The 22,483-nt window shown below is 50.1% G+C and overlaps 8 protein-coding genes across 8 annotated transcripts; 4 read left to right on the forward strand and 4 right to left on the reverse strand.

Annotated features, from left to right (window-relative positions):
- Positions 1-165: 165 nt before the first annotated feature.
- BDW70DRAFT_6370 (uncharacterized protein) lies at positions 166-6,191 on the reverse strand. Its single transcript, XM_073744437.1, has 2 exons — positions 5,748-6,191; positions 166-5,555 (listed from the first exon to the last, which is right to left on the reverse strand). The coding sequence occupies exon 2, from the start codon at positions 5,543-5,545 to the stop codon at positions 446-448; it is 5,100 nt and encodes a 1,699-aa protein (XP_073601409.1). The 5' UTR covers positions 5,546-5,555; positions 5,748-6,191; the 3' UTR covers positions 166-445.
- Positions 6,192-7,077: 886 nt separating this feature from the next.
- Positions 7,078-8,451, reverse strand: BDW70DRAFT_155264 (fungal specific transcription factor domain-containing protein; the record flags this gene model as incomplete). Its single annotated transcript, XM_073740012.1, has 1 exon — positions 7,078-8,451. The coding sequence occupies one exon, from the start codon at positions 8,449-8,451 to the stop codon at positions 7,078-7,080; it is 1,374 nt and encodes a 457-aa protein (XP_073601410.1).
- Positions 8,452-9,181: 730 nt separating this feature from the next.
- Positions 9,182-10,471, forward strand: BDW70DRAFT_6376 (cytochrome b561 domain-containing protein). Its single transcript, XM_073744439.1, has 3 exons — positions 9,182-9,485; positions 9,551-9,843; positions 9,897-10,471. Exons 1-3 carry the CDS (start codon positions 9,413-9,415, stop codon positions 10,230-10,232), a joined length of 702 nt encoding a protein of 233 aa, XP_073601411.1. The 5' UTR covers positions 9,182-9,412; the 3' UTR covers positions 10,233-10,471.
- Positions 10,322-11,025, reverse strand: BDW70DRAFT_6378 (EXPERA domain-containing protein). The gene is made up of 3 exons (XM_073744440.1): positions 10,837-11,025; positions 10,548-10,782; positions 10,322-10,494 (listed from the first exon to the last, which is right to left on the reverse strand). Exons 1-3 carry the CDS (start codon positions 10,945-10,947, stop codon positions 10,412-10,414), a joined length of 429 nt encoding a protein of 142 aa, XP_073601412.1. The 5' UTR covers positions 10,948-11,025; the 3' UTR covers positions 10,322-10,411.
- A 548-nt stretch (positions 11,026-11,573) lies between these two features.
- On the forward strand, positions 11,574-13,982 carry BDW70DRAFT_126318 (uncharacterized protein). The gene is made up of 6 exons (XM_073735067.1): positions 11,574-11,778; positions 11,844-11,878; positions 11,930-11,999; positions 12,058-12,225; positions 12,293-12,648; positions 12,699-13,982. Exons 1-6 carry the CDS (start codon positions 11,660-11,662, stop codon positions 13,814-13,816), a joined length of 1,866 nt encoding a protein of 621 aa, XP_073601413.1. The 5' UTR covers positions 11,574-11,659; the 3' UTR covers positions 13,817-13,982.
- Positions 13,983-14,387: 405 nt separating this feature from the next.
- BDW70DRAFT_126320 (uncharacterized protein) lies at positions 14,388-16,102 on the reverse strand. The gene has a single exon (XM_073735068.1). It carries the CDS (start codon positions 16,063-16,065, stop codon positions 14,506-14,508), a length of 1,560 nt encoding a protein of 519 aa, XP_073601414.1. The 5' UTR covers positions 16,066-16,102; the 3' UTR covers positions 14,388-14,505.
- An 875-nt stretch (positions 16,103-16,977) lies between these two features.
- Positions 16,978-18,768, forward strand: BDW70DRAFT_165646 (misato family protein; the record flags this gene model as incomplete). The annotated part of the gene is made up of 5 exons (XM_073741794.1): positions 16,978-17,049; positions 17,117-17,319; positions 17,386-17,824; positions 17,898-18,439; positions 18,507-18,768. 5 exons carry the CDS (start codon positions 16,978-16,980, stop codon positions 18,766-18,768), a joined length of 1,518 nt encoding a protein of 505 aa, XP_073601415.1.
- Positions 18,769-18,977: 209 nt separating this feature from the next.
- Positions 18,978-22,438, forward strand: BDW70DRAFT_126322 (Hsp70 family protein). The gene is made up of 2 exons (XM_073735069.1): positions 18,978-19,217; positions 19,283-22,438. Exon 2 carries the CDS (start codon positions 19,301-19,303, stop codon positions 22,292-22,294), a length of 2,994 nt encoding a protein of 997 aa, XP_073601416.1. The 5' UTR covers positions 18,978-19,217; positions 19,283-19,300; the 3' UTR covers positions 22,295-22,438.
- The last annotated feature ends 45 nt before the right edge of the window (positions 22,439-22,483 follow it).

The raw sequence follows: 22,483 nt of genomic DNA on the forward strand, positions 1-22,483 counted from the left end.
TGGTACTTATCCAGTGCATCTGCATTTGCATTGCATCCATCCTCGTACTACTAGGCAGGTGTGACTGCGTCCGTTGAAAACTACGGCATACTGATTTATTGTGCATGCTATATAAGACTTCCATATTTGAGCTAAAATGACTTCAGACTAAGTATGTACGTGGAAGCCGGCATAGTTCCACTTGCAGTAAAGGCTCGGTTAGGGTGAATCAGCGCGTAGGGGTATGTGGATGTATCAAGTATATGAAAATGTATATGCTGCGAACCAAGGGAAATTGAAGTAAATGGGAGAAGACAAAGAACAATCCGCCAAAATGCAATGCAGGGGCTCAAATACGAGACAATAACACATGAAGCCATAGTCAGAGTAGTCAGAGAGACGGGGGATGGGGGAATAGATCGGAGGAGAGTAGACACAACTCGTGTAGAGATAATCGGCTGGGCTACTAATACTTCATCTTCCCGACAAGTCCAAATGTGTACGCCGCTTCGGCTTCACCTTTCATCTGAATCATGTAAACACGAGAACTTCCAATGGTGACACCACCCTTTTCAGTAACAGGGGGGCCGTCTTCGTCCTCCTCACGTACAGAAACGGCAATACCTGTTCTTGCGACGCGCTCGAAGCAGCTCTCATCCAAGCAAACGTCAAGGAGGACTTCGCCGCGTGTTTTCCCGCGGATGATGATGCGTTTCTTGTTGCGCTGCTCCATGACTCGTTGCGGCGAGGCAGCGCCGGAGGATGGCGGGCTGATCGCGTCTGTGCTTGCTTCTGGATTCCCATCAGGCGTAGTTGTTGCAGTGTCTGCTTGGTGGTGTTCAGCCGATGAGCGTCGTGAGGGTGCGGGCATGATCGTCAGCCGGGCGGCGCCCATATCGCGCCATTTGGACTGGGTTTCGCGGGCGTAGAGGCGGATCTTCGCGTTTGAGAGGCCGATTCCGTCGACACCCTTGATGGCTGCTGCGATGCGGCCGATGCCACCGCTGTTGAATCCACCAGAGGCAGCGGAACTAGAATATAAGCTTCCCTCGGCGTCCTTCTTGCGTGAAGTGACGGAGGACCTGGAGATGCTGAACATCTTGCTTCCCGCGCCGAAGCGCTTCAGAGCGGAGAAAGCGCTGCTCATAGTGCCTACGCTGCTTTCAGAGTTGTCTGCGAGGGAGCGTGGAGAGGCAGAGGCACGGTAGCTCTTTCTGCGGCGGGGCCAGCCAAAGAAGCTGGAGCTCTTAGTCGCACGCTCTAATGGAGCTGGAATATCGTCCAACGGGCCTCGAGCGTTTTGCAGGGCGATGTATGTCGGGTTGTTAGTGCGGGCTTGGTTGATCAGGCCATATAGAACCTCACATTCCTCCGCGTTCCTGGAGCGGAACATGATGTTGTTGCTCCAGCTGACTCTGGACCGCGGGGTTGGAGGAGAGCGAATGCTGATATCGATGGCTGTACCACGGCGTATAGGGACCAGCGGCGTCAATTCGAGAGCAATAATCGGGCGAACATTATTCGGTGCGGTCTCGCTATTTGCAAGCGGGTCATACTTCATTTCATAGGCTTCAACAAGCCCGGGGCTGATAATGATCTTGCATTCATCTGGGAAGATGCTTTCCCAAGAGCCCTTATCCGACCAAGCAAAAACAGTGGCGATAGCAGAAGACGACTTGCTTGGCTGGGATGGGACGGATCGATAACCGGCCTGACTTGTCGAATTCGTCAACGACAGAGTACTTAGGTCCGATTCTTGCTCCTCAGGCCGGGAGACACCTCGAGAGGCCCTTGACCGTACTCTAGAGGGAACTTCGTCGTCTGAGTCCTCATCTGAACTGTCCGTAACGCTATCCGAATCAGAATACATGTCATAGCGGCGCACGGTAGAGGTATCAGAGTCAGAGTAAGAATCAGACGCGGTGGAAGGTTCATATTCGTGTTTCAGAGGTGAAGAACCCCGCCGTCTCATTCGTCCAGCAGTTGGACTCAGAATTGGGGTGCCTGGCAGGCTAGAGCCGGTGGAACTGGGCGAGCGCGAATGGGGAGGTGGCGGTGGAGGCCCGTCTCCGTTTGACGCGTCAGATTCGGAGCCGGAACAAGAATGCCTCTTGCTCTTTGTTGGAGTTTCGGGAAGAAAATTGTAGTTTATATCATACTCCTCTTCTGGTTCGGGATCCGGTATGTATGAAGTACTACTACCTTGACGGAGCTTGGGAATAGAAGGCAGATCCACTGAAGGCACTGAGGAAACTCGCGGACTCTCTGCCGATTCCGCTCTAGTGGGTGTCTTTGGGGTGGCTTGTTTTTGATGGTGCGATGGAGGTTGCTCCGCGCGTTTGATTTCATCCCGACCCCGTGACGGAGTCGAAGGAGACGCACCCGTAGGCGAGAGAGGGCTCTGGGGGCCGAGTTCACCATATTTAGATATTCTCTTTGCGCCGGAGCGCTTGAGACCTTGAGGGGACTTATCATCACTAGTAACGAGCTTTCGCGGGTCCCTGGAATGAAGAATTGATTGGGTATTTGCGAAAGGCTTAGATGACTCTTTCTCTGTGAGATCACAGTCTGATTGGCGTGTAATATCAGTATGTGATGAGACCTGAGATTCGGTAGCTGCGAACGAATCAATGGCGCTGGGATCTGACCATGATTCCTTAGCGGTCCAGGAGCGTCGCGATGCATGGAAGGACGTTGGCTTCTCTCCAATGGGAATGGCAACGTTCGTTGGGCTTGGAGGAGTTCGCTGAGCCAAAGAGAATTCATTTGGCGAAGAAACCGTTTGCGCGCGTTGTCGTTGCCTTGTACGTTCGATAAAGCTCTGAGACCGGGAGATAGCAGGTGGAATAGGCGTTCTACCAAGCATTTGAATCCATTCCATGCCTACGTCTTCCTCATCGATCTCGAGGGATAAGAGTTCTTGAAAGCGCCGTTCCCGTCCAGGCGGGCTGCGAATCATAACCACAATCTCTCCCTTTTTATCTCCATTGCGCGCAGAAACGCATCCGATATCTATGGGAGGGAAGAGCAACCAACGGTCTGCATGGTCAACTTCGCATATAAGCAAATCCCCACCAGGACCATGCTCAGCAGCGTTATCACGAAACAAAATCTCAGAACGACAGTCGATAACCTGGCCACTTGAATGGTAGAGTGACAGGTTGAAGAAATCTCGGGCACGAACTCTGCGAGTCTTGTCGATGGTGACACCCGTCAAAGCTCCCAAGGTCTCAGGATCACGAGCGCGACTTGGGTCAATAGCGGCAGCCGACTCGTCCTCAAGCCTAGCCCTTTCTTCTCGCGCACGTCGACGAGCCTCTACCACAAGGTTTTGATAGTTCATAGTAATCTCTTCCGCTTTGGGGGACGGCTCTAGCATGTTGATGCCTTTGAAAGTCTTTGCGAGGTATTTCAAGCGTACCAGCGGCCGCTTCAGCAAATAGGCAACATCAACCTTCTGTCCGTCTCCATCCACAATGTCACCATTCTCATCTCTAGACATCCCGTCATCGAGACTCTTAGTATCGGCGTCCTTGACCTCTTCCCCTTCTTCCAGCGGGGCCAGATTAACTACCACATCTTTGAACCCTAATCTCCAAGCCTTGAGGTATTCGCGGTAAACCTTCTGTGCTCCCTGTGCCCATTGAAGTAAGGCATCTGCAGCGTCAAGTGGAATACGCTTGTGTAACAGTTTCAGTCGTTCAATGGCAACTCCCATGTTCACAATTGGCTTGGTGAAAGTGAGCTCATCCTGAGGGTTCGCAGAAGGGCGAAAGAGGCCAGCAGCAATGGCCGAGTCAGAGCGAGAAAGAACACATGTTAGAAGAACTGGAATCACCCCGCCCACAAGGGTCTTGAGCTCGCGCATATACTTTGCTTCATCCAGGGATAGTTCTTTCAGAATATCGGCGACTGTGGGTTTCCTATCTTTGCCGCTTCGGAGACTCCTGGCAGACCGGAGACTCCTGCTTCTTGTGGTTGATGTTGAAAGAACAGACATCAAGTCGTCATGTGTCGTAAGTTTCTTCATTTGCGACGAAACGATAGCTAGCGAATCTGGATCCACCTTGTCTCTTTCCTCACTTGCGAAAGTAGTTTGAGAAGGAGTCCTTCTCTTCTCGGTCCCTTCAGGCGTTTTCGCTGACCCGTCCCGTGTGCCCTGTCGTTTTGGAACCAGCGATTCAGAGGTGTCCTTGCTGGGAGTTTCAGACTTCAATGGTTGAGTTCCAGCACCGGATGCTTTTCCTTTCTCATCGAGCTTGCGGCTACCATCTTCGCTGGTGCCAGAGGGTGACCTGCCCTGCTTCTTTTCGTTAGTTTTCCTCTCGCTAGATTTCCTTGTCCGGGGAGACTGCGAAGGAGCTCTCTGCAACCCCTTGGTAGTATGTTTATCATCTCTCGACCCTGGTCGCTCGCCGCTAGACGTAGTCTCTCCGCTCTTTACTCGCTTGGAAGTTTTCTGCGGGAGATCGCTGCCTCCCGAAGGTTCAGGACTAGACAATCGGCTTTGGTCTCCTTCTGTTGGCTCATCCACAATTTCAATGTGTTTCTTCCTTCTAGTCTTCAGCGGCGCGGGTATTTCGACATCCGAATTCTTATCGTCCAGGAATGGGTCAGGTGTGTTGGACAGCCATGCTTCGATTTTGGCACCTCGATTCGGAGCCGGATGCTTGGGTGGCTCCGGCCTTGGCTCTGGTTTACTAAACATCTTCCTCGATTCGTCCACAATTTGTCCAAGGATGCCACCCTTGGGTGGCTTTGCTGGAGCATGTTTCGAAGCATGAGGTGCGCCGCGTGCACGTCGCCTCGATAGTTCAGAAAAGTCGGCCTCACTGGCAGCCCATTCAGAGTCATAATCGAGGGTTGATTCCTTCTTTTTTGGACTTTGCGCGGGTTCTGAGATTGTGCTGGACCGGTTCTTATCAGCTGTTGAAGGACGTGATGACGGCTTGGACGAATTATTATGTGACACATGCTCTTTCTCAAGCTTCTCGATAATGAAATCAATATCGCCGGATGCATGCGATTTTCGTCTCTCTCGAAGTGCCCGTGGTGAAACCGCGCCGTCTTTAATGTCGTCTCGTCGCTTTCGTGGGGACAACCGCGGAGACAGTAGAGGCGGCTCTTTATCGTCGCCTTTTGCTGATCGCGCCGGACGTAATGGTTCGTTTGTGGTGTATTCCGGGACTATACGCCCACGTCTCGGTGGTGGAGGTTTGGCTTTGGGCGCCTGCGTTGACGATCGATTTAGCTTCCAGTGTTCATCACTAACCAACCGTTTTCGCGGGGTACTCTTGCTTCGCTTCCTCGTTGTAGTGTTTGTAGGCTTCGGCTTCGGCTTCGACTCGGCGGTGGAAGCATTCTCATCGTCCTCCTCGTAGTAAATAACATCGTCGGCGGTGATCACTCCGCCGCCCTGTTGCTGCCACTTGCGGACCTTGGCTCGCACGGAGTTGGTGTCGTAGAGCCCCAACGGTTTACCAATATCGAGGGGCTTTGATTTTATCGGCGGATTTTTGCTGACCCCGCGGCCGGCGGAGGAGTTGGAATTGGCAGGCGGCGGCATTGGGTTGGGGCTATGATAACGGCAGTTGTTAGTATTTTGCAGTACTTATCCGAAACAGCATGCGCATCGGGGGAAGACGTCAAGGGACGATCGTATTCGTTTGCTTTGCTGGTGCCGTATGCTCTGCTCCTTGATGAGTTGGAGCAAAACAGGCGACGTCATTCCGAGTAGGCTGTTTGTTTACGAGGGGGGAAACACTCACAATTTCACGGCATACCCTTACCGAGCCGAAGACAAAACAGAGGTCCTGTTGGGAGTCTAGAGAAAACGCAAAAAGCTCAGTTCTGAAATCAAATGCGATCGTTGGAACAACAAGGACCAGCGCAGAGGCAAGGAGCTGAACAAGGCAGAGCTCGGAAGCGGGCGAGACTTGAGGAATGAATGTGGTCGAATGACAGGCCCAGCGACCGTCAGCTGAAAGAATCACCAGGACAAACCAGTCAGGACAAGGGCGAAAACACCGCTCACGATTCTGTCTGTGGACGTGATTTCTCTATCGCATTATGATTAACGGTCTCTTGCTGGCGTTATACAAATTCGGCTGTGAACAAGTCCAGGCCAACTAGTGCGAGGGCTGCCGGGGAAACCAGCGATCAGCACAGAGCTTCAGATCAGGCGCCAAAGGAGCCAACGGGATCTTGTCTATCGAGCTTCGATCAAGAATTTTGCCTCACGCCCCCGGCGCTAGGGAGCTGATTCCTGAATGGATTGATTTGACTGCGGCCCAGTGACTATGCTGCTGGCTGAAGCCTGATTGAGCAGACATCCACGTCGACGCTCCCTCAAGAGTTACGAACGACCGCTGATCCACCGGCTGGAATGCATCATAAGTAACTGAAAGGCCGAACCGAACGGTTCTATTTCGGGTTCGGCCTGTCTTCAGATTGAGAGCCGAAGACCTTACGGTCTTGTTTTATGTATGTCCTTCGATCCTGTTCGGGCAGCAACTTAAAGCTGCCAAGTGCCTTGAGGTCCTCCAGACGTCATTGTCCTGGCAATAATCTATATCCGACGCTGGGTCCGACACGTCACCGCGCAGAAACGTCTCAGCAACCGCCATCTTTTGCTGAAGTCCACCGGTTGGTTTGAAGTGGCTGGGTGATGGAGATTGGAGTTGAGCTGGACGGGGCCGTAAAGAACAAAATCACGCCCGCTTCGAATGAAACCTTTGTATGGATGGAGCCCAGCGGACCGGGTCCTACCAATGGTAGCGGCCCAGAGGGTCATATACTCCACATATTCGCAGGTAAATTCTACCACTCACCAGACCGCCAGTATCAGTCTATGTTTGATTCGAGGGTCTTTTATGGTCGTCTACTCAAAAGACGATATATGAGAATTCTAAGTGAGTCATAGCGAAAGATGTGAAGCTATGGTGCGGTCTCTTGAAACTGCAGTAAACATACAATGCAAAAGGTTTAATATACCTACCATTAACTCAGATAATGGTTGTACATTAAACTATATGAAATCTTAGTATACTAGCAGGAATACCTAGGTATAAAGAGGAGGTTGCAACTGCAGGGGTCTATTCAATGGTAGCTATCCTCAAAAGGATAAACAGCCCAGTCAGCTGGTAACCCCAGCTGGGGCATGTCGGAAGGCATTGTCTTGATGGTACCGGTATATTCTGGATCAACTGAGAAGTTATCATTAACAACCTGCCCAGAAACGAGGTAGGTGTTTGCCGAGATTTGGAAATCTGCGGTTTCCTGTCTCGCAGACAAGGCTTTCGACATGAGCTCGGTCAGCATGACCCCATGGGTTGATTTCCGCGCGTGCTCGGACAAACGTTGAAAAGACCTCTCAGCAACATCCCAGGCTGCATCTACTCGAGAGTCGTTCCGGCGCCAACAAAGCTCATTCATGAGGAATGTCAGCGGAACATATTGGAAGTAACCACCGAGCGTCCACTCCCATTTACGAGCGGCAGTCTCAACCTCTAAGCGTTTCTGGGTGTCAAGGATATCAACAGCGGCATCGAACAGTTGGTCTCGGACATCGTGATCAAGGGGCTCAGTCGAGTCTACCGCCGCGAATTGTGGACTATAGAGTTTCATCCACATCTCTGTGATCATCACGTAGGCAATATGAGAGGCAAGCCAGTGAATAGGCTCTGAGCCGTCGCAGTAGTTTAGGTACTTGAAATGAAGTCTGCGCTGACACTCACTGACAGCCCTTGTCTTGAATAGCCAGGAAGCGTCGCTTTCAACTATCAGTTCGGTAGTCGCAAGGTCATATCTGAGCAGACAGAAGCTCATCTCCGTCCAGCCAGGTTGATTGGTGAGTGGAACCGTCATGTTTGTGCGCAGCTCCGAGTCGTGACAGTTCAGAGGCAGTTCAACGACAGATGGGGATGGCATGGGTTGGTTAAGCAGGCTTGGGCTTTGACCTCGATCACCGCGTATGCGACGGTTCAGATACCACAGGTGCCACCGGACGCGCCGCCGCATCTCCGCCCCAAATAGCGAGTTATCTTCTTCCAATAACACATCCAACCGTTCTGCTAGACCAGCTAAGTTCCAAGCAGACTTGTGGTTACCTTGGAGCCGATCTAAAGCGATGAAGAGGACGAGAGCCTGCATTGTTGTCCAGTTACTGGTGGTCATGAAGCCTGAGCGTGCCAGAGCCTGTTCGGCGGCCAAACGGTATGTGGTAAGTGCCGTGCTCTTGGACATTTGTAAGCTAGATTGCACGTCCATTGCATCCATTGCCGAGACGCAAGCAAGATAGAACACCTGCAGCAGAGCACCTTCGCCTTCACCTAATGAAGTCGGATCATTCAAGCCGCCTCGAACGATTCGGGATACACTGGGTCGATGCACCACCTTGATTAGTGGATCGACCTTTTCCAGAAATAGTTGCCAGTATTTCCGTCCCAGAGCCAATGACGGGTGTAATGACATTGTAGCATGCGCCCAGGTGTGGCTTAACGGAAAGAGCGAGTCCCCGGGAGCGGCTAAAGTCCGTATTATCTCAGCTTGTGCGTTGACAGTTTGAGTCAAGCCCGAGATCTGCACTTCGAGCGTGTGGATACGGTCGTGCAGTGCTTGATCGTTGGAGGAGCGTGTCCTAGGTTTTGTACGGACCCGTTGACATTTGCGAACCGGAGACGGGAAGATACACTCAACTGACCATCGGGAGCAGTTGGTACAGGGTAGTTGCCTGTCGCATCTAACCTTCCTTTTGCGGCATGCAAGGCAGGATTTTGGCTTCAAAACGGTGTAGTCCTGAGGCGTTGAGGCGTTTGAGGGCGAAGAGGAAGAAAGTGGTTTTGGCGCAATCTCGCTCAGGGACTGCGTCACCCTGGTTGATCCCAGAGAAGCGGCCATTTGTCTAGCGACTATAACTGCCGCAAAACTCGGTGACAATGTTTGTCGCTATCTTTGTTTTGACATATGAAACGTCGTGAAAGTCACTTCACATTCTTCAAGTGAGATCACTGACAATCGAGGGATGACTTTTGCGGGAGTCATCTTATCCGCCCAAGTCAGGCCCCAAGACATGGATACGAGATCGTGGCGGTTACTCCGTGCGCAACAGGCAGGCAAAGGGAATCTCGCCTTTCTCGGTGTCTTGTCATCTGCTGAGTAGGTGATTGGTTCTTTCCTCTGTGGCTGAGTCAATGACAAGATTCTAGTCTCGCAATTCTCGGTCTCTTGAAGTAAATCAATTTTTGATTGACGATAATGATGCAAAGACACCATGGCGATACATTGATAGAATTATCCAAACTTGCCCCATTCTGAGTTAGGATTCGCTAACATCGACCCTAATGATGGAGGTCAAAAAGTATAAAGAGGTCTTTTGCGTCCTTCAAAGCCGGCACCAAGCGGACAGAGTCCCAGGTATCCTCATAGATTTAATATGGCCAGTCTGAATGCATTGAACATCATGGCCCGCAGTTCGAATTTGTGGGCTATCTCGCTGTGGGTGTGGTGTACGTCTCTTAGCCCCGGAACCCTCGAAGCCAGAGGACTAATACGAATCCATGCGAACACGCAGTGTCTTTAACAGGACTTTGCAGTGCACAAAATGAACTACCACAGAATGGACCACCACAATTACCGCCAGGAATTATCTATGAAGATCTACACCTGGTACCAACATTTGCCAAAGCCCATGGTGTGGCAATGGGAATTGCGTTCGGGATTATCTTTCCCCTTGGCGCCATCCTTTTGCGAGTGGTCCAGTCAAAGTACGGGGTGTATGCACATATTGGCTGCCAGTTATTGGCGTACGTCCTGATGATTGCTGGCCTGGCCACTGGAATTCGGGTCGGAAAGATTCTTGACAGGGTATGCCCTCTGCTGGATTGCTGTACCTTCCCGTAAAGCTAACAACATTCAAGCTCCATAACAATAGTCACACGATACTAGGAACTGTCATTGTCGTCTTCCTCCTCATCCAGCCATTCATTGGCTTATGGCACCATCACCAATATAAGAAAACCCAAAAGGCCGGAAGATGGACACACGTCCATATTTGGATCGGGCGGATATTTCTTCTGCTGGGGATCATCAACGGCGGCATTGGCTTGAAGCTGGCAGATAACACCACAGGAGGAATAATAGCCTACGCCGTAGTTGGTGGCGTGTTTGGCGTGGCATACATCTCAATCGCCGCTCTGCGTCAGGGAAAAGTGATCTTGGGAAAGGAGACGACGCCCGAAGTGACCCAGACTTAGTCATGATGGATCGAGGAAGGCAAAAGGTGCCAGAATGTGTTCTCGTTTTATGATTTCCGTAGTCCATAATGCTTGTGATGGTTTGAATCATTGAAGATGTTGTTGAGTCTTTTTCGAGCCTGGAGGAAATGTTGGACCTCGAATGCATAAACCGAATAGCATCAAGGAGTTTCACCAAATCACTCAGATTTGAGGGATTGCGAGATCTTCTCAGCTTTCTTAATGGCATGGGAAATCGCTTTCATGCTTTGATACAGATAAACTAGCCAAGGCATCAATAACTAGCCGCAAGACAATAAGCCGAGATCTACTTACTGGCAGGAACAACAATCCAGATGAAATTCATTCCGAAGTAATAGACCCAGAAGTAAAAAGGTTCCGGTCGGCAATACGGCCGTTCATGAACATGATCGTCATATATACTGGTCGCGAAGTACAGCGTATCGCCGTAAAGATGGGCCATGCAAACGATTATCTGCAGCGGGTGACGCATCGAGTGAATAAAAAGGATCGAATAAGCAACTCCGAAGCATAATGGTCCCCAAAAAATCTTTCAGATCATATCAGCAAGATATTCCACGGAAGCCGGTATGAACTGACTTACAACTGTGATTGTCTCCATGCATAGCACTAAGGTGTCAGACGTCAAGTAGCGCGAATCGGAGAGCGCGTACTCCTTCCACAATTGACCGAAGAAGTCCTGAGCTGAACCCATACGACCATGGTTGATTATAAAGTAGCCTTCAAATAGGCAGTGGAGAGTGCCCGCTGCGTGGTTTCAACGGTTAGGACGAATTCATTGACATCAGGGGTTCGGTATACTCGTACAGAGGGCAAACCATAAAATGGCAATCCGGTCCGCCCTTCCCAAATTGGGCCGCGCCCATATACTCAGCAGTAATATTGCCCCTAAGAGTACTGCACAGCTTACGCCTGCAGTAGATATTAAGCCAAGGACAGAAGTTTCATTGGGCGTGTAGTCGATGATTCGCGCATCGATAGGATAGTAGGGGTGAGAAAAAGGATCATCCATATTTTGTGTGCCCTGGTATTCTGTGAACTAGCTGGTATGTCCAAAAGCAATGTCAAGCGAAGAGTTGGAACGAAGAAAACAGACCTCTTGCTGTTTTGCTGAACTTAATTCCTGGACAGGCTCGCAGGATGATCATCAAAATAAGCCCCCAAAACAGGAATGGTGCTGATAGTGATTTTAGGCTAACCATATACAGTTTAAGGATAAATCCTCAGGCAGAATTCAGGCAGAAACAGCTCCAAGGTGTCCAACCGCCAACGTCTCCGCAGCCCCGTATTCCTGCTGTCGTCGTCAGTTGGTCTCATCATCTTCAATGCTGCCACTTTAGTGATCCTACCCTGTCCGGGAGGTCTCATGAGACCCTAATACTCTTGAGCAATCGCGTAACGGTGCGATGGGCCGTCCTTCAGTGCAAAGAAAGTCCTTGGGGCTCGATGTACCCCGCACTACAGCTGCTGAAGCGCTGCCTGGGATCGCGGCGCTCTTTGTGATCCATTTCGATGTCAAAGCTGGGTAAATTCTTACTATGCTGCTTTGTCTCTTAATACAAACCTCGCTTATTCTGGGTGCTTCATTAGGTACACAGTGACCTGGAAACGCACCATACCCGGGGGTAAGTGACACCAACGAGATGGATGCTGTGCCCTACTGAATACTGGAACAGTCGAGGTCCAAGGGGCCGTCGAGTATAAGTCTCTGCCATCCGGCTTACACAATGTCTCGGAAGATTTGGTGTATGTACAAGCTTAGGACACCCATGTCTCGCATCGCTAACCGCATTTTCTTGGTTAGCTATTTCGTTCACGAACAGTATTCTGGCATCAGCGCGTTCGTCAATCAGCCTGCGGACGAATCGGAGCGCAATGCAAAGATGTTCTCGATTGGAGTTCTGGTGCCGTTGAGCTCTGGAAGGCTGGGCAAGAGCTGGCGACATGCTTCAAAACTGAAGGAACTAGCTCAGTGAGTAGCAGCACCCGAATCCGGCAGTTTTCTTCAACTAGACCTAATATATGGGGCCGCTTTCAAGGCACTATTCCGAGAGTGCTTTCAACACAGATAGATTGTCTGAATACTGGGGTACCCATGAGCTATCCGCAAACGAGACATCGGCGGCACCTGATTCACCACTTGACTCACCTCTGAGTCTCCGAATGCGAGCTCATAGTGACAGGCCGGATACTCTACAAAGACATCGAGCTATCAGTGATGCGATTGTGCTGGAGACGTCTAGGCCGGCCCTGACGCCCTTTCACCCAGCCTCCTCGCTACCTGATTTTCTCGACGCGTTCGGTCCCCTTTTATTTCCATTATATAGAGCAGCACTTCTACGCAGGAGAGTCCTTTTCATGGCAGAAGCACCTGTACAAGTACCTTGTAACTACGGTATGTACGAGACCTGCTTACTATACGTAGTTTTGCTAACTGTAGTACAGTGTACGATTTGTCGTTGTTGGCTTCATTGCCTAACTCTCTCCTCCCGCTACTTCCTTCGGATAGGCTACTATCCTTGCGGCCTCGCGCTCTCTTCAATGTTGGCGTCTATGATATTCCATATCTTTCGTCCTTCATTCGGGGCTCTGCGGATTCCGAGCACGATAGTACCTGGATTGCATGCAGCACAGATAGTGTTCTAAGCATGAAGCCAGAACTGTTCGATGTCCTCGTCACCCTGCCTCCTTCTCATTCAAAGAATGCCGCAAGTAGAGCCTATCCCACCATCTCTGTATCTTCGCCTTTAGTGGACAAGAAACCACCGCAGCGAATGGAATTAAAGGCCACCCAACGCGATGTACGGCGTTACATTGCCCTACGGAAGGGATTACGTCGTGTATTCAAGGACGAGTGCATCCGGTCTCATAGTGATGAAGATGACAGCTCAGACGCCGCATCAACTTTCTCTTCCAGCCCCATAGTCGAGCCTCTATCATGGACCCGACTAGCCTACACGTCCTTCATTTGGTGGGCATCGGCCGGTGAGAAACGCGACGGATTTTCCGAGGAGGTAGAGGAGGAGCACGAAATTGAACAAGATGCGAGGCTTTTAGCAAGTGTAGACAATATCCCTAGTCCTCCCTCAGGCTCGATTCGACAACCGAACATGCAACAAGAACAAACACCGACGCAACCGCCGGAGATCGCTCTCATTGCATACTTCCGCCAGCTGACTACGCAAATATTCGTGACACTATCTGATGTCATTGCACGGCAAGATGATCATAGCGGGAATGATCCAGAAGCAGACAATACTATTTCCAACGAAGATCAAGTCGAAAATAGTGAGACCTTCACTGACGATCTCCCAGATGAAGACCCCAGTGCAGAAGATGACACCTCCCCACTTCTAGACCCCAATCGAGACTCCCAGGTGAAGGCGCAAGCCCGCGGCACCGACGCAATCATTATCAATGCAGAAGACATGGCTGAAATGGGCCTCGACACATGGAGTGCAGCAGACCGGATCTTCGTAGAGGAACTTGTCCTCGCCTGGTGGGGCCGAAAGGCCTACGTTGATAGTGCACGGATAAGATGCTGTGGAATATCTATCATATGATTCAGGGAATCATCCATCATCTTTGCTTTATCTGTTTCCAGTATGGGTCGAAATCTATCATGAACCCAGAACACGAACATGAGGATTGTACATAATACACACTACCTATTGCCCTTGTTGTATACCACCATATCTTGTTAGGCTGAGCTGGGCTGCTCCTTCAAATGTGGATCTTGATACATTTGCCAGTTATGGTAGTGTACCCTGTGCTAGTATAGTCTGAATACATGGTCTGAGCAAGTATCAATATTTTTACCTAAATGGAGTTGTTGAAAAATATGTACCGAAGCTGAATAGAGAGACGCCAAATAGTAAATGCAGAACAAAGGAAATACGAGAGATCATCGTGTGTCTAAAGAAACTGTCCGGCAAACCTTGGGACAATACATGCATGTTCTGGGCAAGAAGGATATACAATGAAGACATCAAACACAAAATACCCTATCAAGCGCCGAAAGGCTTGCAAGAGCAAGAATCTAACCTTCCCAAGGAACCAAAAGGACAAAAAGGATAAAAATATCAGGATGAAAAATGCCTTTGTTTATGCAGTAATCAAAAACGCCATGTCGCTCAAAACGCAGGGGTATCTCGAGATAGCTCTTATAACAACTTGCCCAGGCATAAACGTCATCTCAAGGCACAAGTATTTGACTGTCCGCTTCAGCCCATCATACTTAAACAAATGGCCGTTATCGTAACACCCTCATTGGAGCACTCATGTCTCTGCGACTCTTCTTGACACCGTCACCTCGCGGATCTGTAGCGTGCTGAACACCGGGAATCCTCCGCGCCAACCGCGCCGGAGTGACGTTCAGCCCGCCCGCGCGGAAGCCAGCGTCGCTAGCGCTAACAGACCTCTTCATTTCGCTAGTTCGACCTCGTCGAGCTCTGATCTGGGCCAATGCTTGTTCCCGACTAATGGGTGTGCCTGGAGCAACAACGGACAAACTCGAGGCTTCATCGCCACTGCGCAGGGGAATTCGCTTGACATTGTGGATTTCATTCACATGATCGACGTGATTTTGATGCACGTTCTCGTATTCTGTCTGCCGCTGCGCGTGAGAGGCCACTGGAGAAGGGTGAGCTTCTGGAGTCAAATTTCTGAAATAAGCTTCGCTTTGAGAAATTGATTCAGACAGAACTTCATGTGAAAGGGATTCATACTTCTGGCCAGGGCTGGCGGAAGAGGAGTGGGCTTCCGGTATAGTTTGGATTTTCAAAGGTGAAGTTCGTAATCCATGAAGGCTGGAGTCTTGAAGTTGCTTGTGCGGTGATCGAATTGGTGAAGGCACTGTTCGGAAAGTACCCGTAACAGGTGAGAATGTGATGAGTGGTTCACCGACTTCCTCTTGTACTTCGTCCATGAATTCGTCTTCCCGGGGTTGTTCTTCCTTGATCTCTTCTTCTTGGGATTCGCTCTCTTGGGGTTCCTCCTGCACTTCCTGTTGCTGAGTTTCTTCCAGAGCCTCCCGTTCTTGCGTTTGCATCCGAACCTGTTCTTGCCGGTCCTCCTTATCTCTAGGTTCAATTCTGGTAGGCTCGCCGTTCGATTGTTGATGAGATTTCTCTTCGGGAATACCACAATCCTTCATCGTTTCTTCAGCTTCCTGCTTCTGAGCTGTCATTTCTTGTTTCCTTGCCTGAGCTTCGTTCTCCAGGTTCTCCAACTCGCGACAGGCGCACATCTTGAACATGCATTGAAGCTGCATAAATTCAACGTCTTTCTCTGCGTTGATTCTCTCGTTTCTTTCCCATCTAAGCTCCATTTGCAATCGATCAACAAGCTCCTGTACTGTCAGAGGGGGGTTTTCTTCGAATTGATGTGGATATCGCGGAGATAAGGGGTCAGATAGCTTTACTAGCTTCTTTGGGGGCGTATCCTGATGGGCGGGAGGGCTAGGCTTTGCAGATTCCTGCGTAGGTCCCTGTGCAAGCTCATCACCAAGGGCATCAGAAGGTCGCTTAGGCTTTCGAGGGCTTGGCGTCATCAACAAGGCGAGATCTCCCTCTGCCAGGGACATTCTGTTGACTTCCTGTTTTCTGATCTCCCGAGCTCGTGCGTGTTGAAGGGTAATCGCTTGATTCTTTGCTTCTGCCGCTCGTAATTTGCCTTTGATCTCCTCGAGCTCCTCTGTCAGACCTGCGATGGCGTAGGCGCGTTCAAAAGCTTCCTGTTTGGCCTTTTCTTTTGCTTCTCGCTCAGACTGGACTTCTTGACTTAGTCCCTTCGCCTCGGCTCTCATGTGCATTAGTTCCTCTTGTGTTTTCACAAGTGCGGAGCCAGCGCGGAAAGCTTCTTTACGAGCCTTCCGAATTTCTTTCTCGAACACCAGTCTTTCGTGGGCTTGGCGTTCTTTGGCGTTCTGTAATTCTTCCAACAGTGACTCAAGTCTTTCGCTGATGCGGAGTTCCCGAGACTGGGCCTCTGAAAGCTGCGAAGAGACGCGTGCTAAAGCTGACTCGGCTTCCTCACGCCCAAGTATAGCTCGTTGAAGAGCCGCTGCTCCTCCAGTCGAAGTTGATCCCGAAGTGCCTACCGGACTACCGCCGCGAGACAAATTATTGAGATATGCGACTCTAGCTTGTACATCGGAAAGACCTCGTTGACTCTTACGCTGCATGCGCAGGGTATCGGACACAGTTGAGGGTGAGTTCAGTATCGTTTGCTGATTCATGCGCTCCGGCGATAGGGGATTGAGCGCCTTCGATGGGCTGGACCGGGTGCTCGACGGCGAATCCATAGCCGTATGGATGGATTGAGATCGTATTGGCGTACCTATGCTGGATTGACGATGACACTAAGCTTGAAAACCAATGCAGAAGAAGCATGTGCGGAAAGAAAGTGCCAAAGATGTGGGGAGAAGTGATGTTTCTTCAGCGGTGCACAACACACCCGACCCGCAGTAAACAAACAGCACCCAAGCCAAAATGACGGCTTTCCTTGGCGCTCCACGTGATTTAACATGGCCCGTGCTTAACATCGGCCTTGAACCGAACCGAGACTTGATCTACTTCACGATACTTGTTTCATTTCTTGAAACTATAGTGCTTCAGAATGTACGTCTGTTTTACTCATGGCAGTGCTCTGCGGGCTTCTTTTGCTCTCATAGGAAGATTTTTGACGCCGTGTCAATGACTCTAAAAGTAGTGTGGTTTTTAGCATGCACGAGATCTTGACGCTTCAGCTGGGGCAGCGCGCAAACTATCTGGCGACCCATTTCTGGAACCTCCAGGTGAGTCCACATGGCACTGAAGTAGATATCCGGTTATATACTGCAGGAAGCTAAAGGTCTTGCCCAGGAGTCATATTTTACTTACAACGGACAAGAGGAGTCTCCTGTAGACCATGACGTCCACTTTCGCCCAGGCATTGGGGCAGACGGGAGTGAAACATACATGCCCCGGACGCTGATATATGATCTGAAGGGGGCATTTGGTACCCTTCGGAAGAATAATGCCTTGTACGAGCTAACTGAGGATTTAGCGCCCGGACAGGGCCTCTGGTGAGCTTCCCCGCCTGAATGCGCTTTCACCTGTGGTAGGGCCAAATGATGCTCATCTACTTGTAGGGACGGTAAAGAGATTCGGCAGGAATTAGCTCCAATTCCGCTGAGTGAATATCAAAAGAGCCTTGATGCAGGAACCCCAGCACCTCAATTGTCGTCAGAGACTGTTCGATTCTGGTCTGACTACAATAGAGTCTTTTACCATCCCCGCTCAATTGTGCAACTCAATGATTATGAGCTCAATTCCGTAATCATGCCATTTGAAGACTGGAACCTTGGGGAGGATCTTTTCAACGAGCTCGACAAGGAGCATGATTTGCTCGATCGGGACGTTCGTTCATTTGCAGAAGAGTGTGACCAGCTACGTGCCTTGCAAATATTCACTTCATCTGATGATGCTTGGGGTGGCTTCGCAGCCAGATATGTGGACAGGCTAGTTGATGAATACGGGAAGAAGGCCGTCCTGCTGTGGGCCATTGAGGATGGCAGAAGGACTCATCAAGTAAGTCATATAACCGGCCTAAACACCGGTCTAATTACCTGGAAAGATGGCTAATACGTGACGGCCTTCACAGACTGGCAAATTGAAACGTGAAACAAACAAAGCTCGGTCAGTGTACTCTATGTCGCCTGAAGCGACGATGTACACGCCCATTATAGATCCTCCCAGTCGATTACCGAGCACCATACGGGTCGACAATAATTCTGAATGGTACACATCGGCATTGATCAGCATTGCCATGGAAAGCATCACTCTTCCAACCCGACTACGGCCGTACCAGAATTTCGAGTCCTTGTTAGCAGGCGATGACAGCACTCGGCGCATATTTGAGCTACAGGCCTCAATTGTCCCGCCAGCGAAGGACCATAGGAATGTGCGAACGCAGGCGTCAAAACAACCCAATAAGGTCGAATCCTGCGAGTCAGGGCCAAAGGTAAAAACCGAATTTGACTTGGATTTTACGTATGATTCAGGCAGCAACAAATCGCACGTTCTCAATCAGCTGCAAGTCTTACGAGGTGTCGAGCCAGATGATATAGAGGAAGAATTGGCTGAAGCAGACCTGGGATTTGTAAGGAAAATGCGGGTTTACAATTCAGAGCCAATGTTCCATAGGTGAGTTGCTTAACGGCGTGCTCCTTTTTTGGGGGGGGATGCTGACTTATGCGTTCCTGCCGTTTAGATTCCACACGCCATTACAGTACCCATTACTTGACAGCTTCCCTAGCGACATGATTACCTTGCCGATGCCCGAAAACAAACTGAGCATTATTGCCGCACTGACGACATCCACTCGCACAGCTGAAAAGATCAAAAACTTAGAGTCTGTGGCAAGCCGAGTCATATCTGTGGATGAGCGGGAGAATCTTGTTAACGGATTAGGAGAAATCCGGGAGTCGTACGAGACCGGCTGGATAAGTGACTCTGATTTTGACGATGATTAAAGCTTCATAGCAATAAACTCATGGTGAAATGAAATCAAGAGCTGGATCTACTCCATGTCTTGTTTTGCATCGTTCGTAGTATAGTCCTCGGTGTAAACAATGCAAACACCCAACGTGGCCTCTTTGAGGGAAGCGGTGGCCTTACGCTCAGCTTCGCATCCATAATCCAAGCTGTCAACAGAATTCCTGCCAGGTGGCCAGTATCTTTCTGAGGATTCTGTCCCAAATGGCATCTCTCACTACTTGATTCCCTTACTCCCTCTGACCTTGCTATCCTTACATTGCCGCACCTTTTTTACAACTTTACAGTGCTATTCTCCGATTTACAGCTAATCTATTGGTCGACTCGAGCACTGACTACTACAACTCTCTCACAAAAGAGTCGGCTGTCCATTTCGCTTATTGCTTGCGTCTTGTCTGTTTTACATTTTTTCCCGACTGCTCCAAAGGTATGCTACCAGGACCAGTCTCGTCATTTTGTGACACTCTGCTTATCACCTTTGTCGTCTTGCAGCAGCGGAACTAAAGGAAAATGGCTCCCGGTGGCCGACGAAGAACGAATAACCCGCTACAACTTTTTTCGTCGTCTCCTCTTCTCTCCCTCGCACTTCTCCCATTTCTCCTGTTCTTCCTAAGCTTCCCCGCTCCAACGTCTGCCGTGGGTTCAGCGGTCCTCGGAATCGATGTCGGCACGGAATACTTGAAGGCGGCGCTTGTCAAGCCAGGGATTCCGCTGGAAATTGTGCTCACTAAGGACTCGAAGCGCAAAGAATCAGCTGCTGTTGCATTCAAACCTACCAGGCAAAGCGATGCGTTGTTTCCGGAACGGTTCTATGGAGGTGATGCTCTTGCATTATCTGCGCGGTACCCAGACGATGTCTACGTGAACCTTAAGACACTGCTGGGAGTCCCCTTCAACGATGGAATGAACGAACTCATAGAGACATACCGGGCACGCTTCCCCGCTTTGAGATTGGAGGATGCTCCTTTTGAAAGGGGCACCATTGGCCTCCGAAGCAACAGACTTGGCGAGGCGGAAAAGAAAGATGCTTTCTTGATCGAGGAGCTTTTGGCAATGCAACTCAAGCAGATTAAGGCTAATGCTGACAATTTGGCTGGCAAGGGATCGGATGTTAGAGATGCCGTTATCACATATCCGGCGTTCTATACTGCGGATGAAAAAAGAAGTATGCAATTAGCTGCTGAACTGGCCGGATTGAAAGTCGACGCGCTTATCAGCGATGGCCTTGCTGTTGGACTCAATTACGCGATGAGCCGAACCTTCCCAAGCATTTCTGATGGGGAGAAACCTGAGTACCACGTTGTGTATGATATGGGCGCTGGCTCCACTACTGCCACTGTCCTCCGCTTCCAAAGCCGCAAAGTCAAGGACATTGGAAAGTTCAACAAAACCATCCAGGAGGTCCAGGTCCTGGGAACAGGGTCGGACAGGACTCTTGGCGGCGACTCTCTGAACGACCTAATCGTTGGTGATATGCTCTCTCAACTCCTTGGTGACAAAAAACTCAAGGGCCGTGTTAGTCTCGCAGATGTGCGCTCTCACGGGAAGACTATGGCAAGATTGTGGAAAGATGCCGAAAAAGTCCGCCAGGTCCTTAGTGCCAACACCGAAACTGGCGCTTCTTTTGAAGGTCTCTTCGACGAAGATGTCAATTTCAAGTACCGCGTGACCCGTTCTAAGTTCGAGGAATTGGCAGAGCAGTATATCGCTCGTGTTGGGAAGCCACTTGAGGAGGCCTTGGCAGCTGCTGGGCTACAGTTGAACGACATTGATTCAGTCATTCTACATGGTGGTTCAATCCGTACCCCATTTGTTCAGAAGGAACTAGAAAGAGTCTGCGGAGGGTCGGAGAAAATACGAACAAATGTCAATGCTGATGAGGCTGCCGTTTTTGGCGCTACTTTCAAAGGAGCCGGTCTCAGTCCTAGCTTCCGCGTTAAAGAAATTCGCGCTATCGAATCGTCCGGCTACCCTATTGTCCTCAAGTGGTCCTCCGAATCCAGGGAAAGGCAGCAAAAGCTGTTTACTCCCACTTCCCAAGTTGGGTCAGAGAAGCAGCTCACAATGAAGAACCTAGAAGATTTCGAGTTCAGCTTCTACCAACAGGTTCCGACTGGCGAGGACGTAGTCGATGTACCTGTTCTTGGAGTAAAGACAGAAAATCTCACTGCATCTGTCGACAAACTGAAGGAAAGTTTTGGTTGCGCAGCTGCCAACATTACTACGAAATTTCAAATCAGGCTTAGCCCTCTCGACGGACTTCCTGAAGTTTCGAGCGGGTTTGTGAGCTGTGAAGTGGAGTATTCTAAATTGGGAAGTGTTGTCGAGGATGTCAAAGGGTTCTTTGGATTAGGTTCGAAGAAGGATGAACAGGTACCTCTCAGAGAAGATGGAGAGCCAAATGAGTCTGTCACCTTGGAGGCCGATGAGCCCAAGGCCTCCACATCTTTTTCAGCCGATGATGCTACAACCACGGACCCTGCAAAAGACACCAAGAAAGCCGCGTCTCAGCCACGGCAGGAAACAATCCCCATCAGTTTCACAACGTTCCCGCTTGGTGTTCCTGCTCCATCTCCAGCCGAGCTTGAGCGCATCCAAAGCCGTCTCGCTGCATTTGACGCCTCCGACCGTGACCGCATTCTTCGCGAAGAAGCCCTGAATGAGTTGGAGTCATATATCTATAGGAGTCGGGATCTCGCAGAGGAGGAAGAGTTTGTAAAGGTGCTCAAAGCGGATGACTTAACCGCCCTCACTGAAAGAGTGGCTGCTGCCAGTGATTGGATCTACGACAGTGAAGATGCCAAGACACCAGAGTTCAAGGAGAAATTGAAGTCATTGAAGGAGATCGTCGAACCAGCATTGAAGAGAAAACAGGAGAACGCTGTCCGTCCTGCGCGTGTGCAACTCCTACAGGAGTCACTTAAGAACGCCCAAACGGTGATAAGTGTTATGGAAAAGCAAATCCAGCAAGACGAAGATATTTATTCTTCCAGCCTCGCAGCAGCTAGCACGTCGACCACTAGTGAATCAGAAACATCCTCGTCGACACCTTCAGTATCGGCCGACGCCGGTGATCTGGAAGATGACGCCTACAGCACTTCAGCTTCGGAAACATCATCGGCCAAAAGTGCTACAACGCCTGCGCCCCTTAAATACTCTGTCTTTCAACCGTCTGACTTGGCAAGTCTTTCAGAGACGTATGAAACCGCTAGTTCATGGCTGGAAGCCCGACTTGCCATCCAAGAAAAGCTGAATGAGACGGACGATCCCGCCTTAACCGTGGCAGAAATTGACGCCCACCTCAAGCGCCTCGAGAGAATCTCAAATCGCATTTATGAAAAGATGGGCGCAGCAGCGGCCAGGAAGTCATCTGGCGACAAGTCCACGAAGAAGAATGGAAAGAAAGACAAGGCCGAAAAACCGGTACAGGAGAAGGAAGCTAAGGATACTGAAGAAAATAAACAAGACGAAAAGCCAAACTACAACAAGAAAGATGAGTTGTAATTATAGAATCAGGAGGTGGGCGTTTGGTGCCCTTGATGGAGATATTTTATAAATGACTAAACACCCACCTGTTACGACGGAAATTGGTGTCTTGACTCTCGGCTCGAGTGTTCAAATCTTGCTGCTTGTATGCGATATAGAAACAATTTATGCATTACGATCATTTCAACGAATCACAGGGCTCCTCTC

Source organism: Aspergillus foveolatus (genome assembly GCF_047715535.1).
Source record: "Aspergillus foveolatus strain CBS 279.81 unplaced genomic scaffold BDW70scaffold_1, whole genome shotgun sequence".
In the NCBI taxonomy this organism is placed as follows: domain Eukaryota; kingdom Fungi; phylum Ascomycota; class Eurotiomycetes; order Eurotiales; family Aspergillaceae; genus Aspergillus; species Aspergillus foveolatus.